The 16,981-nt window shown below is 40.4% G+C and overlaps 1 protein-coding gene across 2 annotated transcripts in view; it reads left to right on the top strand.

Annotated features, from left to right (window-relative positions):
- Positions 1 to 16,981, top strand: part of LOC139700126 (protein FAM151B) — a 75,261-nt gene that overhangs the window by 32,682 nt on the left and 25,598 nt on the right. For both annotated transcript variants that reach the window (XM_071598657.1, XM_071598656.1), the window contains exon 2: positions 9,554 to 9,676. In XM_071598657.1, coding sequence (XP_071454758.1) covers positions 9,554 to 9,676 — 123 coding nt within the window. The remainder of the gene's footprint in view (positions 1 to 9,553; positions 9,677 to 16,981) is intronic.

Raw genomic sequence — 16,981 nt, 5'->3', positions numbered from 1 at the left:
CCCTTCAGATCCATTGTGCCCCAAGGTGTGTGCAATCATTCGGCTCTCCTTATAGCGTCCCACGAGGCCTTACTCTCTTCCGCTCATCTGTACGCCTCCTGGTTTCCTCTTCGGTCCTTTGTCAACGCAATCTGCCCTTGATGTGTGTGGATTCTGATTCACCCAGTGTAACAATAGATCCTGTTCCCGACGCAGACTTCAACGATTTTTAATTAATCTTTGCGCCATACTTGATTTTCATAGTTTTTACGTACTGGCATCACTTGGAAAGCGAAACACCTGCCTGATGATTGCAGCATGAGGAAAATAATTATCCTCCTAATTATTAGATGCCGTCAATCGAACGGTAGTTTTTCCTCCTTGTCGCCAAGGGTTGAAGCAACCAAAAAAGGGGGAAACTTATTGGTGTTGAATATCCAGCAGATGAGTTTCGCTGCGCAGCTTGCGACCGATCCCAAGCTGTCCGGAGTGGTTATGGCAGGTGTTCACCTCGACAGAATGCTTTCAAAAAGATCTCCAAACACAAAGGGCGAACAACAGGGCCGCGTTTGCTTTCTCTTCTTTCATAAAGCTCTTTTGGGGTTGAATAATCTAGCGTATTACTTCACATTTGTAGGAGGAACTAGTGCTTGTTTTACATCATTTATGCTGACGGTATATATGATTATTAATTATTACTCGTATTAATTTTGTTGTGCTTCCTGCTCACATATTTTCCAAATGTTTTAAAGAGCACATCCAAAGGGGCATTATGTCTAACCAGTTGTATGAAGATTTGGAATATCTACATCTATTCGCTACGCCACAAGCCGTCGCAAGGACGTGTGGCAGGGGGTGTTCAATCACCAGCCATTCTACTTTTACTCCAATACTTTCACATACACATAGCACCCCACGATCTACCAAAAAGGTACGTGGAATGGAGGCGAACGGACAGCATTCATAGTACACATCCGTAATACACATTTCGAGTATTACATGTGTATTATTAGTAACTACTCCAATGACTACATTAAGAAGACAAATAAGAAAACTCATCGGAAATTGCGGCCTCACATGCAACGTAGGCAAAAAAACTGGGTAGAATTCTACTCATGTAGGTTAGACAATTCACAAATGCATTAATCTACAATTTTATTTACTCCACACCCGACCCAAGGACGCGTGGCGCGGGGCGTTAGGACGCCAGTCATGAAGTGAGTTGGAAGGAAATGTAACTTTTATGTTCCTAACTAAATAGCAATTTTGAAACACTCCCTCGTTCCAGAACAAAGGGCTTCATTCTCTTCCGCTTATATTGGTTACCCTACGTTAGGATGTTTTTTAGATGGGGATCGACACAAGGCACGCATTATTTCGTTTGCGTAAGACTAAATAGTTAGTAATTAGATGTCAGGTTACATAACGAAGGATCCAAGGTGAAAATCGGTCTCAAAGCGATATTAAATGAAAAACGGTGGTCACTTTATAATCTTATGTTCTGTTGATGCTGATGGAGCAGTGAATTTTCACAGTACAAGGAGCATTGTTTTCAGTATATGTACATGCTACATGCAACAATTTCTATAGACATGTATATCTGTACAACACCTTGCCAGCGACCACAAAGGCGTGTCGTGGGAGTATTAGGTCATCGGTCAAAAGCTACGCTATCTATCCCCATTAATTATTCCGGTCATCTCGTGGATCACAACCATCGGAGTTCCTTATTATACGCGAAAAAAAGCATTCTAAACTTATCCGCCTTTATCCAATTTCTTTGCTTTTATTTATACAGATTTCCGTAGTAGGATTTGATTTGTAAATGTTCGCAGAAACGTGCTTTTAAAAGTGTTCGCAGAAGTGATCTGCTAAAATTTAAGTAGGAGGTTTAACGTGTTTTATAAAATGCGGTCTGGATATGGTGATTCCCTGCATAATGATAACGACCTAACGGCACTGATAAGTTTATCATTACATCTTTTTACTGTCGCAGCTGCTCTTAGCTGCACATGTCTAATCCAGATATCAAACCTTCCTCATCCCATCCCATATATGACATCTACACTGTACACCACAAGCCGCCGCAAGGGTGTATGGCGGGGGTAGTAAGGGCACCAGCAATACATGCACAGACACTAATGTACGAATGTATTTGAACATACATTTTCTCTTTTATCCAAAGTCACAGGTAAATACACACATACATGAATGTATCTATCATGAAATTAATGATAAAATTATTAATTTATGGACTTCAATTACGAATATTCGGTTATATTGGTTCGAGTTGTTATGAATACTAATCGTGGGAGGGAAAAACGAATAATTGGCTCTGTCTGTAACCGTGTCCATTTCTCTCTCTGTGGCCAAATAAGTCGATATAATTTGGTGCCATAATAATTCTTTCTATACTGCCAGAATACTCAGAGTTGCTATGTACTGTTCCCAAAGTCTAAGTCTTGCTGCTCTCTTCGTGTGTTGAGGGACTCCCAACCTAATTTTTACAAATATTTCCGTCGCGCTCACTCTATTCTCGTAGCAATTTTTAACTAATTTATCTGATTTTCTTGGTAAATTTATCTATTTATGAATTAACATTTTCTCAATGGATCTAAAATACTTACCAGATATTCCAAATGTGGCCTAAAGAAAGCATAGTAACAACTTTCTCGTAGTATTTCATTTCATTTTCCCGTAACTCGTCCAATAAATCCTAGCTTCTATAGATAGATAGATAGATAGATAGATAGTGGTCTTTATTTGGGCGAAATTGAGACCAAATGGTCCCTGGGGTGATCTGGAGATTCTTTTGACGTGTGTATCCATTAAATACCTTATGTAAATACAACATTTAAGTATTGAACCTGTTCTAATGTATTTGATTCGATCGCATCTATTTTTTGATGTACCTCTCAATGTGGTAAGAACAAACAGCGCATTCTAGAAGGGGTCTACTAACAAGTGAAAAATAACAGCACCCTTTCAACTCCTGATCGTATTTCCCAAGTGTCTTTTAAATTAATACTAGAGCTTCCTGTTGGCTAGCCCGCATATTTCCAAATTGGGCATCAAGAAGAAATGAGTGGCATATTAATGTGAGTTATTTCAGTGTACGTGCGGACCACCAGCAGCGCTTGGCCTAGCAAAATGTTCAGCGATGTATATACTCGTTTTAAATGGTCATGTAGGAAAGGCGGTGGCTCGTTTCAAGTAATTGAGCATTTATATCAATGAAATTTAAAAAAATGCCAGTGAGCGTCGGTGAATGAGCTTTGACGCGTGTAGGAATATGCAAGAAGAAATTCATTGGGAAAATGGGACGTGGAGGGTTGTGGGGGTAAGCTAGAGTAATAAGCCCTATTAGGACCACCCACGTATCACGAGGGACTCTGTTCCACCATATCTATAACTGAGTAAGAAAAAACCTCCCTGGGAACGCCTCGATGACACTACTATATTTAAGCCGTCACGCACGAAGTATGGCGCGGAGACGTGGGCGACCCAGGGTGATGAATTATCCGAATTGACCCGTCACCCTCCCAACGAAGCCGTTGATGATCTTCCTTGGAAATGTCTCACATTTGCTAATTGTGTTAGTTATAGTTAATGCCAGTTCAAAGATTTTGGGCCATACGCATCTTAGTTACATTAACACTAAATGTGGAACATTGTTTGGTTTTTTCATGGCCAGGAAAAGTTACGACTCGCCGAAGAAACGATGGGATGTTGTAAAAATTATTTCCATTATTTGAATTATTTAAAGCATTAATGGTAACTCACATTTACTATATTTTGACGGTCCATGCCCAGTGTGGAACCACTCCCTGCCATACACGTTAATGGTGGCAGGGATAGATGTGTGGAATGAACGAAGGGTCACCCGGAGAATCAATCGAGTTCGGTGCTCTCGAAGTATGGCTTACCTACTTGCACCAGTGACTGGACCGAGGAATGGGTAGTGAAAATCTATTAACCTCAAGTACTCTATCTCTTATTTTGCTCAAAATAAGAGCCGAGAACGATTAAAACCGTGTTGGTAGGGTTGAGCGTATAAGACTGGACCATCGAGAGGCGGGCATGTAATATCTTTTCATGACCTTATTCAGGATGTTTGGGAGTTAACCAAAAACTCAAGACTGAAGATCCCCACTGTGACTAGCTGAAGGTTCAAAATTTTCAAATAACATTATCCCGAACAAATTATTTTGTGTTAGTTCTCCATTTAAATCATAACATCCTTTCGGTTATTTATAATTTCTGAGGTATTATCGACAATAAATGTCAAACACTAAAGCAAGTTTGTGCTGGGGCACATGTATCAGAAGAGTGTGCGGGTCAGCCTTACAGAAACCCAGGAAATTTCGTTTGACGGTCCCGAGGTAGCTCCATCCAAATATACCCAATAAAACTCACCAGGCGCCGCAAGGCCTTGTGAGGGCCCCAGCCATCCATGCAGAAATATTAGTTCATTCATGCATTGTAATACATAAAATAAAAGAAATTGAGCTCTACAGCCTCGTAAAATAATAAAATAAAATAAAAACTCCTACAGCCGTATTAAGTTAGCTACACTCGTCCCGCAATGAAAACAAAATTTGTTGTGATGGTTTGTGAGAAAATCGTGTCATTTCATTGTCGTGGAATTTCGTTTCCCAGAAACCAGCACAATCAATTTTGTTTTCACTGCGGGACGAGTGTTGCTTACTTATTACGGCTACAGGAGTTTTTATTTTATTGTTTGTAATACATATTAGCTAAAATACAAAAACTCTCGTACACATACAAACATTAATTAAAAAATTGACTGCGTCATTAAATGCTTGTCCTTAATCGAATATATTCGGGTGCTTGGGTTCGGCTTTATCTTTACCGCGCATCGTGGGAGGGAAGAATGAGTCTAACGATCTCTCTCTAACAATCGCGGTGGTCGAATCTACCAATAAAATGTGGGGCCATAATTTTCTCGGTGTCGCAAGGAAATTCAGGTGCCCTGTACCTTTTTATGAGTCTTTCAGGCTTGCTTGCTCATACCGGCTTGAGGCTTGAGGAGTATTGTTTTGAGATTAAATTTTGTGTGGGATGAAAGCAACATGATAATAAATACGATGTTGTAAATGATGCGAGTTGCTTCTTATTGCGCGGACTGTAGTAAGATCCCAGCTCGGACCTCAGGGTCTCGGGAGAACACGAAAATGGCAACAGATAACCGAGGAGTTGTTGGGTTTTTGGGAAGGAATAAATCGTGTCAGGGGTATGGTTTCTTCCGCCACTGAGATGACACTGGGTGATGATGCCAAGCGTCCGTTTCCCCTTTGCCCTCGCTCGAGGAGTGCACGCGATGGGAGGGTAGGCGCTTTGAATGCCACCACTTGCACACTTTGGAGAACCGATGCTCATGTGTGGGCTCAATAACCTCAATGTTTCATTGCACTCCACTCTGGTTGATACCCCAAATTGAGCCTAAGTACTTTATTACCCTTTACTACCACGCATTGTTGTCTCTTACTGGTAACTGCAGCGGTCGTTAGGTAATTAAGGTGTATTACCCGTCATATCGTTGCATCTCACTCATCATTATTTTACTATCACGAATGTAATAATAATGATAACCCATTGGAAAGAAACCCTATTTTGTAGCTCACAAATGTGGGAAAATTTTACATCCGTTTGAAATAAAAATAAAGGTGAATATTCTAGCAGACACGTTGAGTATGAGTATACTTTTAACTAAGAGGACTAATATAATGCGTATTGATTGTTAGCTGAAAGTTTACCCTTGCTGTATAAAAATATGTCCCAATTAATTATCTTTCTGAAAATTTGTATCATTGGAATGGTTTCATTATTTCTATGTATAGGGCAAGCCTCTTTAAAACTTGGAATTGATGCAACATAGGTTTTTAATACTTACACAGTCAGCAACCTACATACGAGTAATCGAGTGAGATATTTCATCTAGCGGTTGTCAAGAGAATCTGTACATGTAATGATGGTAACACTTTAGATCTTGATTGTGCTGATCCTTTCATGGAGGGAATGGTATTCGTAAATGTGTTTCATATTGATGTAGAAAAAAATTTCTGAAACGGTATGCTAGTTTTGTCAACTCTGAAGTCAGTGATTTCAGGATCAATCCGATTGAAGTGAACGTAACAAAGTTTTATGTTATCTACAGAAAACTTATTATGGGATGACCGGTTTCGTCTCAGGCGGATGCACCATCTCACCAGAGACACCGTTTAACAGATGCGTAATACGTGAAAAAACTACAGTTATAAAATACATTGCAAGCCAACACGAGGATGTTTGGCGTAGAGTGCTAGGGTACCAGCCATTCAAGCACAAATGTGAGCTCATACATTCGCATGCATGCATATAAGTGTGCATTTTGTCATTTACAAACGCACAAGCTTATAGATAATGTAATTTTCGCGTTCTTTTTCGAAATCTTCAAATTTGGATTTCTTAAATTGAAATTTTCTGATGCTTAATTTGATTTAGTTAAATGAAACTTGTATGATAAAATGATAAAGTGACCAAATGATTCAGGTACTTCTTATTTAACCGTAAACAAAATGTAGTCGTACATGAGTAGAGTTCATCAAAAGAAGACATTTTCAGGGGTGCCGCAGGGAAGTGTTATAGGCCCCCTACTTTTCTTGATCCCTAAGCTTCCACTTTAACAGTATTCTAAGATTATTTGCATACAACACAATGATTAACAGAGAAATGAGGACACTAGAAGATTGCGTGTAACGCCCTAATGATTTAGACCAGATTTCGGAGGGATGGAAAGAATGGGGATCAGAATTGAATATCAGAAAATATACAGCACTGAAGTCTTGGTATAAAAGAAAAGATAATGCTTAATATTTAAAATAGATTGCTTTGAGCTAAGAATTTCAGAACTGGTACTTTATATATGTACTTGTAAATGATGTATGATGAAGCTCTGCTTTCAGGATTCTATCCGTGCTGGATTTTCCATTGACGAACTGACGAAAGAGCAATGCCCTCATGGAAAACGCTACATGGAGGGAATGCCAGTATAATCGGGACGCCGTGGTAACTCGAGAGCCAAGTGGCTAATGAATTTACAATGCTTTCGCCCCTCTTCATATGTCTGTGTTACAAACTCTTAATTAAAAAAACAAGTCTCTCAACGAGAAGTACGTTTGGCGTTCACATCCAAGCATTTTTGCCGACGTCGAAACTTTTCTTTCAAAGTACTCGCACTCACCCATGCAGTATTTTTTAGTGTTTTTAGTACTATCCAAGCCACCGCTAAGGTGCGTGGCAGGGGATGCATGCACACCAGACTAATTTAGACCCTAATACTTTATCCCCCTGGTGCGGTATGACAAAGTAATTCTTATCTATCATCGTTCGTGGGTAAATTGATCTATCTAATCTATCTATTAAATCTATCCTTTCCACACTTAATCCCTCTGATTTTATTGACATGATATATTGTATTACGATGAGGTTAATAACATATTTTTAGCAACATTGCTAAAGAGACATCCTCCAATTTATGAAAGAGATTTAATTTGTAATTTAGACTATGCTCCCAGCTTAGCCATGATTTCCGGCCTAGCTCCTCTAATAAAATCGATGCGCTACTTAGTTAATCATAACAACGTTTTAAAAATAAAACTCTTCTACACCGCTCGCAATCCAATTCGGCTGTCAATCTAACTTCACGAGGATCCCATCTACGAGTATTAGCAATATACGAGTGTTCTAAACGAGGCCCATCCAGTGAAAGATAACGTTTCTCTTTAACCTTTTCATCACACTTACCAAGTACTCTTCTAATAAATCCTAATTTTTTGTTAACTTGTTCACATTTTCCCCGTATGTGTTTCACCCAGGAGAGGTTGTGAGTGAGGGTAAAACGTAAGTATTTAATCGAGTTTACACTTTCCATTCCGGTGTTCCCGATGCAGTAGGCGTTCGGGAGGGAATTGCTCTTTTTCCAAAAATTCATCACTATGCAATTAATTAAGTTTATATTTAATTACCATGTGTCGCGTATTTAGGTCATCTGTCAAAGCTGCTTTATCCTCCGGATTACGGATATCTGTGTAAACCACTTCATCGTCGGCAAGTAAACCTATCGTACTAGTGACTACGGAGTTAATGTCGTTAACGGAAAGACGGAATGAAAGAGGTCAGATAGCACTTAATGGCAGAGAGGTCAGATAGCATTTGTTGTTTCTCATATAATGATAATTCCTCCATTTTATCAGTGGATACTCTTTCGTCTTCCTTCACCCCCTTAAACACTCTTCCTGTCTCTTATCCCTTACCTCTTCCACCTGGTGCTGTCACAACTGCCACACATTTTTTGGTAGATCTCGGAGTATTTCTGTTGCTGTAGATGTCGATTACCAGAGAAAATATGCTTAATTAGAATAATATAATTTGAGTTATGCGAATTGAATTTTACGTTGGTCTAATTTTTTGTAATGAATAACTGATCGTAAAACTTTTCCACTTGATAATTTTTTTTTACGATCGGTTTTCCATGTATTACATAATCATCAGGTGTTGAAGCAGGGTTAAAACTGTATGGGTTAAAAATGTATTACATAATCATCAGGTGTTGAAGCAGGGTTAAAACTGATGATTATGTAATACATCGAAACCCGTTCTTAAAAAATATTCAAAAAATTATCGAGTCGAAAAGTGCTACGATCAGTTATTCATTATGATCGTCTTCCACCACATCATGCCTGAAGCTACTCAATTTGTTTTTAATTTTTTGTATATTGAACAATTTGTTGCTGGTTTCGGGCATATCTGAAATGCTTTCCATCCCTCAATTCGCTTAAATTAATTCTAACTACTTCCGTAGTCAAAGAAGGTACCCGACTATAATGTAAGTGAACTGTTGAATCCTTGAAATTTACCGGAGTTGCCCACTCCTGCGCTGCACCAATGACCTTACTTCACGCCATGAAACGAAATTCCTAAGAAACTGCGGGAGATGTCGCAACAGTAACTATTAACGGAGTCATCCGTTAAACTCTGAAATCCGCTACACTTTGGCGTCATCCGCTACACGCTTTTACATTTTGAAATTGTTGCATTGCATGCACATTAGCGGATGACTCAGTTAAAAGTTACTGTTGCGGCATCTCCCGCAGTTTCTTAGGAATTTTCCAAGGTATAAACAGCCTAAGTGTTTAAAAGTTGGCTTTAACCTCGTGGACTGTGGCGCGTCGCGCTCGACAACGAATGCCTGTGACATTGTATGTACGGTATTTCGTCATAATATCTTGTTCCTTTAAAGCCCCCAAAATTTCAGTTTCAAACGCCTCGATAGCTTAACTGGCTAAAGCACTCGATCGGACATTGAGAGATCGGGGATCGAATCCCGGTCAAGGTGAATGATTTTTACACTCTGAAATTGCTGAATTGCCACCCCTTTAGTTTTCGTAACACTATGGGGCCCGCACCACGGAGTGGGAGAGCCTTTTTAAAACATCGCGTGGTCTTTCCTCACGTGGGAGCGTGCGTGTCTTTGAGTCCTATCGAACTTATTTCCTTCCTTCCTCTGCCGCAGGTCAGGCCCAGGCCAACATCCCGGCCGTCCCCGACTTCTTTCCCCAGATCCATGGAGACCTCACCAAGGTTACGTGGGCTCACGCGGTGAACAGCATGAGACTCCTCAAGGGAGCACTGGAAGGTGAGTACCCGTGAGGGGGGAGTGGAGAGAGAAGGGGGGAGAAGTGGAGGAGAGAAGGATTGAAAAGAGGGGAAAGAAACTCACACAGGGTACCCCTCGAATTCCAAGGTATGTACGTACATACACAAGGGGTCGTTCCTTTCCCTAACAGAAAAACGGCCCCTCGTTCCCCACCCGTGTATACTCGCCCTCTTTACGAGCCTGGCTCCTGTCCCTCTCATTCCCCCTCCGACCTCTTCTACAGAACTCTCCCCCTTGTCCCCTTTCTTCGGAGGGCCTCTTCATTGCTCCTCCTGCTCAACTGCCCCGTGTTTGTTAGGGAAGGGGGGTGGTGATATAAGGATGGATGGCGGTCCGTAGAGGGCGTACGAGTATGAGGTCCCATGAATGAATGCTGGCGAGGACGGAGAGCTTGGTGGGTGGGAGACGAAGAACAGGTCTTGGTGTGGCGCAGCAAGCACGGGGTAAAGGAACTGAAAGGTTGTCGAAGGATCCTTGAAGAGAGTAATCCATGTTTGCTTATACCTTTACACGTATCTACATAATACCCCGCCAGCCGCCGCAAGGGTGTGTCGCGGAGGGTGACAGGTCACTAGCCATGCATGCAAAATCGCAATCATGAAACCTCTACTCAAATATCAGTTTGATCATGTACTGGAAGAAAGTTAATCACACGATAGAGGGTATTAACATGGAATAATATTCAATAGCAGGATACGTATAGTCCACTCATGCGGGAGGAGTGTTAAAAAGATGGGTTTATTTATAATTCACGTAAAGCATCGAGAAAATATGTACACCAATACTAATCATCTAGTTCGCGCCTACGGTCATGCCTATTGTGATCTCTAATGGCAAGAGGAAAAAAACAGCATTTTAAATCTATCCGTTCTACTATCTATCTCTTTGATTTTACGTACGTGATCTGATCTACAGTAGGAAATCGGGGCCTGTAATGTCCTCAGAGATGCGACCTGCCTCAAATTTCCACCGTAAATTCAACTTGTATTTCTATCTACAGTCAAGTAGTGGCTCCCATCCTAATTCTTCCCGTGGTGTCGTGACGCTGCTATCTTGTTCACCACTACTTTTTAGAAACCTAGCTGCTCTACGTTTCACTTGATTTAGTTCTAAAACTAAGCCCATCTCGTTAGGATCCGATACACTCACAGCATACATTAGATGGGGTCTGACTAACGTGAAATAACTAAGTTCTATAACGCTCTCATTACATTTCCCAAGTGCCATTTTCATGAATCCTACTTTTTTATTTGCTATTCCGCAAATTTCACAAATTTGTTTTCCCCAGGACAAGTCCTTAGTTATCGTAACGCCCAAATATGTTGCTGATTTTATGTTTGCAATTTTGGTTATAGCGTAATTTCGCGTGAAATACTCTTCCTCCAAACGAATCGAAACGCACTTCTACAAATTTAATTCTAGCTCCCATGTTCCGCACCACTTTTGATCACATGTAGATTATTAGCATCGCCCTTCCTATAATCATGAGTGAATATGTCCCTATGTATCTCTGCATCGTCAGCAAATAGACAAAGTTTACTGGCAAACTGAGACCCCGGTTGCAGGGGGGTGAGACACATATAATAACCACAGTTATCAACCCGAAGGTTGTTTTGATGGGTGAGGCCAGAGCTCAGCTAGTCGAAAGATGAGCGAAATTCACACGTCGCCGTAATAAGGGTCAATGTAGCGTATGAATGTTTTCTCCCTTTTCGTAACCGTTTAACCGCCCTTCCTTTCCCTTTCCCTCTTAGTGTTTGCACCACCTGCCGCACACCTTTATGGTGAATCGCGAGGTATTTATGTAGATTATCTCTCTTGAAGGCTTCTGCGGTTTGATGCTGTTTAAGTGTACTCCGCTCGGGTACATGATGCTGAGGCAAAAGTTTTGCCGGTCTTGTAGTTGGTAAACTTGAAGTTGCCGACTGCAATGTTGTCGAAACTCTTGTCTTAGCAACGTGGACCTGAGTGGAAAAAGTCCTGGAAAACCCTGATATTGGAATTGCACTGTTTTCCTCTTGTTTGTCAACAATGATTTAACTAGAACTACATCCTCTACTCTGATGTGTGACATTCACAAGTATGTAGGGCTTGGTGCGCAGTGCGCTCAAATCAAACCTATTCGTTAATTAGATTGGTTGGTGAGAGATAGCAATGAATATACAAAATATCGGAACTTGAAATGCAAGTGGAAGATCCTAAACCAATCCCATACAATATATTAAACCCCTTGAAAATCTATTAAAAGTATTTTGATCTTCGCACCCAAGCCAGTTTTGTATTTTGAATAAGTTTTATTTTGGGGAACCATAAAATTGATGAAAAGTAATGGGTGTATTAGGACTATAAATTTGGATGCTGACAAAAACTTGTAGCCCCACGATTATCTACTACCATGTTCACACAGAACCCCCCAAGCCGCCTCAAGGGCGTGTGGCAGGGGATGTTAGGACGATAGTAATGTATGTACAAATCTGGTTTCATTCATAAATATGAATACACAAGAGGCATATTCGAAAATTAGGGACCGTTTTCTTATTTTCAAATAATGGCGAGTCAGCGAATTTCTGCGCATGCAGCACCAGTTTTTTATTGTTTTCGAAGCCCTTGAAGTTATTGTTTTGACTTATCAGTCGTTTGCCTGTCGGTGAATGCAGTTAATGTCCGCGAAAATGGTTGCTTCCACCAGTTGCGGAGTTCGTGATGTGATACAATTTTTATGTGCATAAGGATCATCAACTGCTCAAATTCATCGGGAGTTGCACCTAGTTTGTAGACCTACAGTAATGGGAGAAGGAAAGGTTAGTCATTGGTGTCGAGACGTCGAAAATTGACGCACAAACGTGCATGATGAAGAGGGGAGTGGCAGGTCCTGTCTCCAGACTGATGAAATCGTTCAACAAGTGGAACAAGAACTGCGACCTGATCGACGGTTACTGCTCTGATTGATAAATTTCCTCTTTGGACGCACCACCATTTACACCAAAAGGTCGGGTAGCACAATTTGTGTGCAATATGGATACCGAAAATGCTTACCGACCAACACAAAGAGCAAAGTGTGTAGAGTGGACGAGTGTATTTGGATTGCTATCGACAAGACGGAGCTTGCACGTAGTGAATGCCTCCTCTTCTGACACTTAGAAGTGTCTTTGTGGACAACAATTTGAAGGGACGAGTAGCCCGGACCGCCGCGGGTAATTGGCTCAGTTATCTACGAATAGAAGTTTGCCTAGGCGGCTATGCTGAGGGGTTAAAGAAGCCAGTGCAGCCTCATGAAAAGTACTTAGAAATGAACGGCGATTGTGTAAAAAGTGTAGAGGGGTTTTAGGAAAATATAACCCTCAGTAAAACTTTTTCTAACGAATATGTTTTTAATGACCAAATGGACCTAACTTAAAAAATAACCCTCGTATTTAATACCCAAGAGTACTCGGGCACCCACATATATGCCTCTATGCATCATTGGTGTACTTGACGTAATAATTAACTTTAAGTCTTTGAGTTAATATACTGAATTCGGGCGCTTGGGGTCGATTTTGAAATGATGCATCATGCGAGGGAAGAACGAATAGTAGTAGGATCTGTCTATGTCAGTGTCCTTCTCTCTTATTTCATCACGATGGTCGAAGCTATAAATATAACTTGGTTCCATAAGAATTCCCTCTGGTTCTTAAAAATAAGAGTTAGTTGCCATTAAGAGGATTAATTGGCCGTTTAAACAGAGGAAATCTGGAAATTGAAATACATTCTCGTATTTAATAGGAAATTTAATTTTTCAATTGGTGCCGAGTATAAAATACAAAACCTTCGTCTACAGCCGCAAGGCACAAACTAGTATAACCTATCGTACAAACAATGATAATCATTGAGTTTTGCTACAGTCCAACAGCCTCTTAAAGTCAATGTTGGATGCTAAAATAGTTTGAAATCCGGTGTCAAAACTCTGCCAGCTTGAAGGTTACCCAATGAAGTATGTTAATAATTTATTTGAATACGATATTCCGCGGATATCTCATGCAAATATCAATGATCGTGAGAGCCGTAGCCATTATTAATTTGAACTTGAAATGAAAATGCGCACTTGAAGTGCGGAGAGAACAAGCGAGGCGTAGACTTTCAGAAAGGTTCAGAACAAACGAGTTTAACCATGACACTGAAGGAATTATAATGGCCCCACACTACTTAGGTAGATCAGACCACAAAGATAAAATAAGGGAGATAGATTCCAGTACAGATAGATACATATTCTCATTCTTTCCCCGAACAATCAGAAATCATAATAGTAAGAAACCGAAGTCACTTTAGAAATATTAAAAACATTGAATTTACAATTCGGAACAAAATTAAAAATTGCAAAGATGTTAGGTATACTTTCAGGTGCATGTATATGTTAGTTTGAGTGTTTGTATGTGTGTGGGGTGTAAATATTCTTGCATGAATGTATGCCATGTTTTTTTGTGGATGTATGATTTTGTGGTTTTTGCATGCGGTTTTTTTTCTTTTCTAAATTACGGGTGGTGTCCTAACACCCCCCGCCACACGCCCTTGTGGCGGCTTGCGGGGTATTGAGTAGATTTAGATGTATTAATGATCTTCTAGCGTAAAATTAACCGTCTCGTCTTTTTGCCTTCGAAATTCTAATATATTCGTAATTCATTTCTTTGCGCGGCACAACTCTTAGTTTTTTACGCACTGTGTTCAATGCCAAAGAGTGACGCAGGTACATTGAAACATGTCCATATCTTATTTTATTCCGAGGCCATCGGCGAAGATCTTCATAAACGTCTCTCTACGTATGGCAATAGTGAAGGACACGTACTTAGATATAATTTATGTACACAGAAACAACTGTTACGAGTTCCGTATAATGGATGTGTGTATGAAGAGCAACGGGGGAAAAATCACTAGAAATATCTCACACTTGAGTGGACGCAGTGTCCTTCAGTAAGTTGTGTTATTGTGAGTAAATATGTATCGGGAATTGTTCACAGATAAATTTGATTGATTATTTAATGGCCATGCGAGGAAAATTTGCCATTTAAATGGTTAGAAGAGCGTGATATGAGGAGGAAGCAAGTAAAACATTCTAGAACTCAAAGGGGTATCAATGAATACTCACCAGTTGAACCACAATGCCATGCAATATTTTGGAGCGCTTATTGAAGGGATTGGCGAGAAAACCAGTCTATTTATCCAAGGAATGTGCCTTGAATCGTCAATTCGCACAAACGTTTAGTACTTTAAATTCTTCACCATCACATTTTTTCAATTCCTTTTTTATGATTTGCATCCCAAAGTTTGCCTTATCCTGCAATTCTCCCCTTTAATATTTACATCAGTACATGATTTCGAAAAACTGTCATGACACAGATCAAGCCAAATAATAAATTTGTCCCATCTCCGTGGCAGTGCTTCCCAGTGAAATATGTTCATTAACTTTTCATAAACCTTCATTGATTTCCTATTTAGTTTATATAAACTCCGCTTTTTTTTCAAACTGCATTTATAAACCGTATGTATCTTAATTCCTTCCTACCTTTCCTACCATTTAGAATTCTTCAAAACTCCCGAATATGAATTTGCAAATTCTCGCTCCATTCCGGCACCTCTTTTCGGCTGATGGAGAGTTATGGAAGGGAGATGTGGAGATCTTCGCCATTTCCTGATGGCGTCGGGCGTCGAATTAAGTATTTACAATGCCATCAACTCCACATGTAACGTTCAGCGAATCACCAATTCGATGTGTGGGCGTGTCAGGCACACACTTCATGGTTCGACGGAATTAGTATGCCGAAGAGGAAGACGGTGAGCGAGGCTCCTCGAAAATGCAAAACTAAATCGTTAATAATTCCATGCGTGGACGAGAAACATGAATCTGCTGACTCTTTAACCATATCCTGATTAAAACGAAACTCGGGGTGAAATGAATTAGCTGGAAAATATGTTAATTATATGATCTATGAAAATCACTAGGAACTCGCAAATAATTTGGCGCTTAAATGTCTCAATTAAAGACCTATGCCTGCGGTTGAATTTGAACAGGCATCTCATCAAATAATCTCATCTACTAGTTACCCGCAAACAAATCCACTGCTAGGGTGTGAGTCTAAGAGTCAATCCACATCACGGTATGCAACATTAGATGCTGATGCGGTTTAGCTACAGATATGTCAAATAATTTAAACCAGTGGGATAATTTTGACAACAGCTACATGCACTACGGTGTGTAAAGTGTAAAATTTCTCTCTACGAATTCTAGACGAACTGCTAGTAAAAAATATTTTTTTTTATTTTATGAAAACATACTAGGCCACTTAATGGAATTAATGAGAATAATTTTTTCCTTAACAACGTTTGCGGTTCTTCATAGATTCACAATTCGAATCATCTTTCTGTGGGAGCCTTCGCGGTAACTGTTGATTAAGGAATTAGGTGTTCCATGGTGTACTTTCAGGAAAGATCCGCTGTTTTTATGAGAAATGGTTGAGAGCAAGTGTGGTGGGCTTGTTAGGGACTCAAGAATGGGAATACTGACTCACAAGAAGAGATTAAGTATTAGAAACCTACCCATCGAAGAAGATGGGACCGTCTGAATAAAATAATAGGGAGACTTGACGTGTGAAATTTTCAAATATTTGTTCATGCCTTGGATAATTCACAATCGTTACAAAGTCAAGGTTAAGCATCCTGACAAACTTTAACGGAAATTTATTTTTTCGTCAGTTATATTTTTTACTCTTGCGACATGTTTAAAAATGTCGCAAAAAATTCGTTTTAGAAAAGGATGGTGCCCTAGAATTCTCAGTCGCACCACCTGCGGCGGTCCAAAAGGTATGGCTCATTTCACTCAGGCATTCTCATTGTTAAAGTTAGGTTTGGACGGTCCCTAACGAGTTCAACTTGTATGTAAGCACTCATCTATCCCAGCCTTCAACATCCCTACGATAAGACGCGTGGTTCGCAATGAAATCACTGCTGAGTCAGTTATTAGGAACTGAATAGCTTTATTTTTTTTCTCCTGAATCACGCGGGAATTGTGATAGCGAGTGTGCTTCCATTTGTTGAAACCGTCCAAGGCTCCCGTCCCTGCGCTTAGACCTCGGAGAGTCGAGGTCAAATGGGACGTTCCCTTTTGCCCGTGCATTGTCATCGCTGCGATGACAAGAGGAGGGTGCGGGAGACAACCATTGAAGAGAGAAAATCGGGGAGGGGCGTGGGAGGAGGTCAGCCAAGCGGTCCGCGAAGGGAGTGGCAGGGGGCATCGGAGGTAGAAATTGAGGAAGA

Source organism: Hetaerina americana, unplaced genomic scaffold (genome assembly GCF_022747635.1).
Source record: "Hetaerina americana unplaced genomic scaffold, ioHetAmer1.1.p SCAF_10, whole genome shotgun sequence".
NCBI classification, from domain to species: Eukaryota; Metazoa; Arthropoda; class Insecta; order Odonata; family Calopterygidae; genus Hetaerina; species Hetaerina americana.
This window is presented reverse-complemented; position numbering and strand designations above follow the sequence as displayed.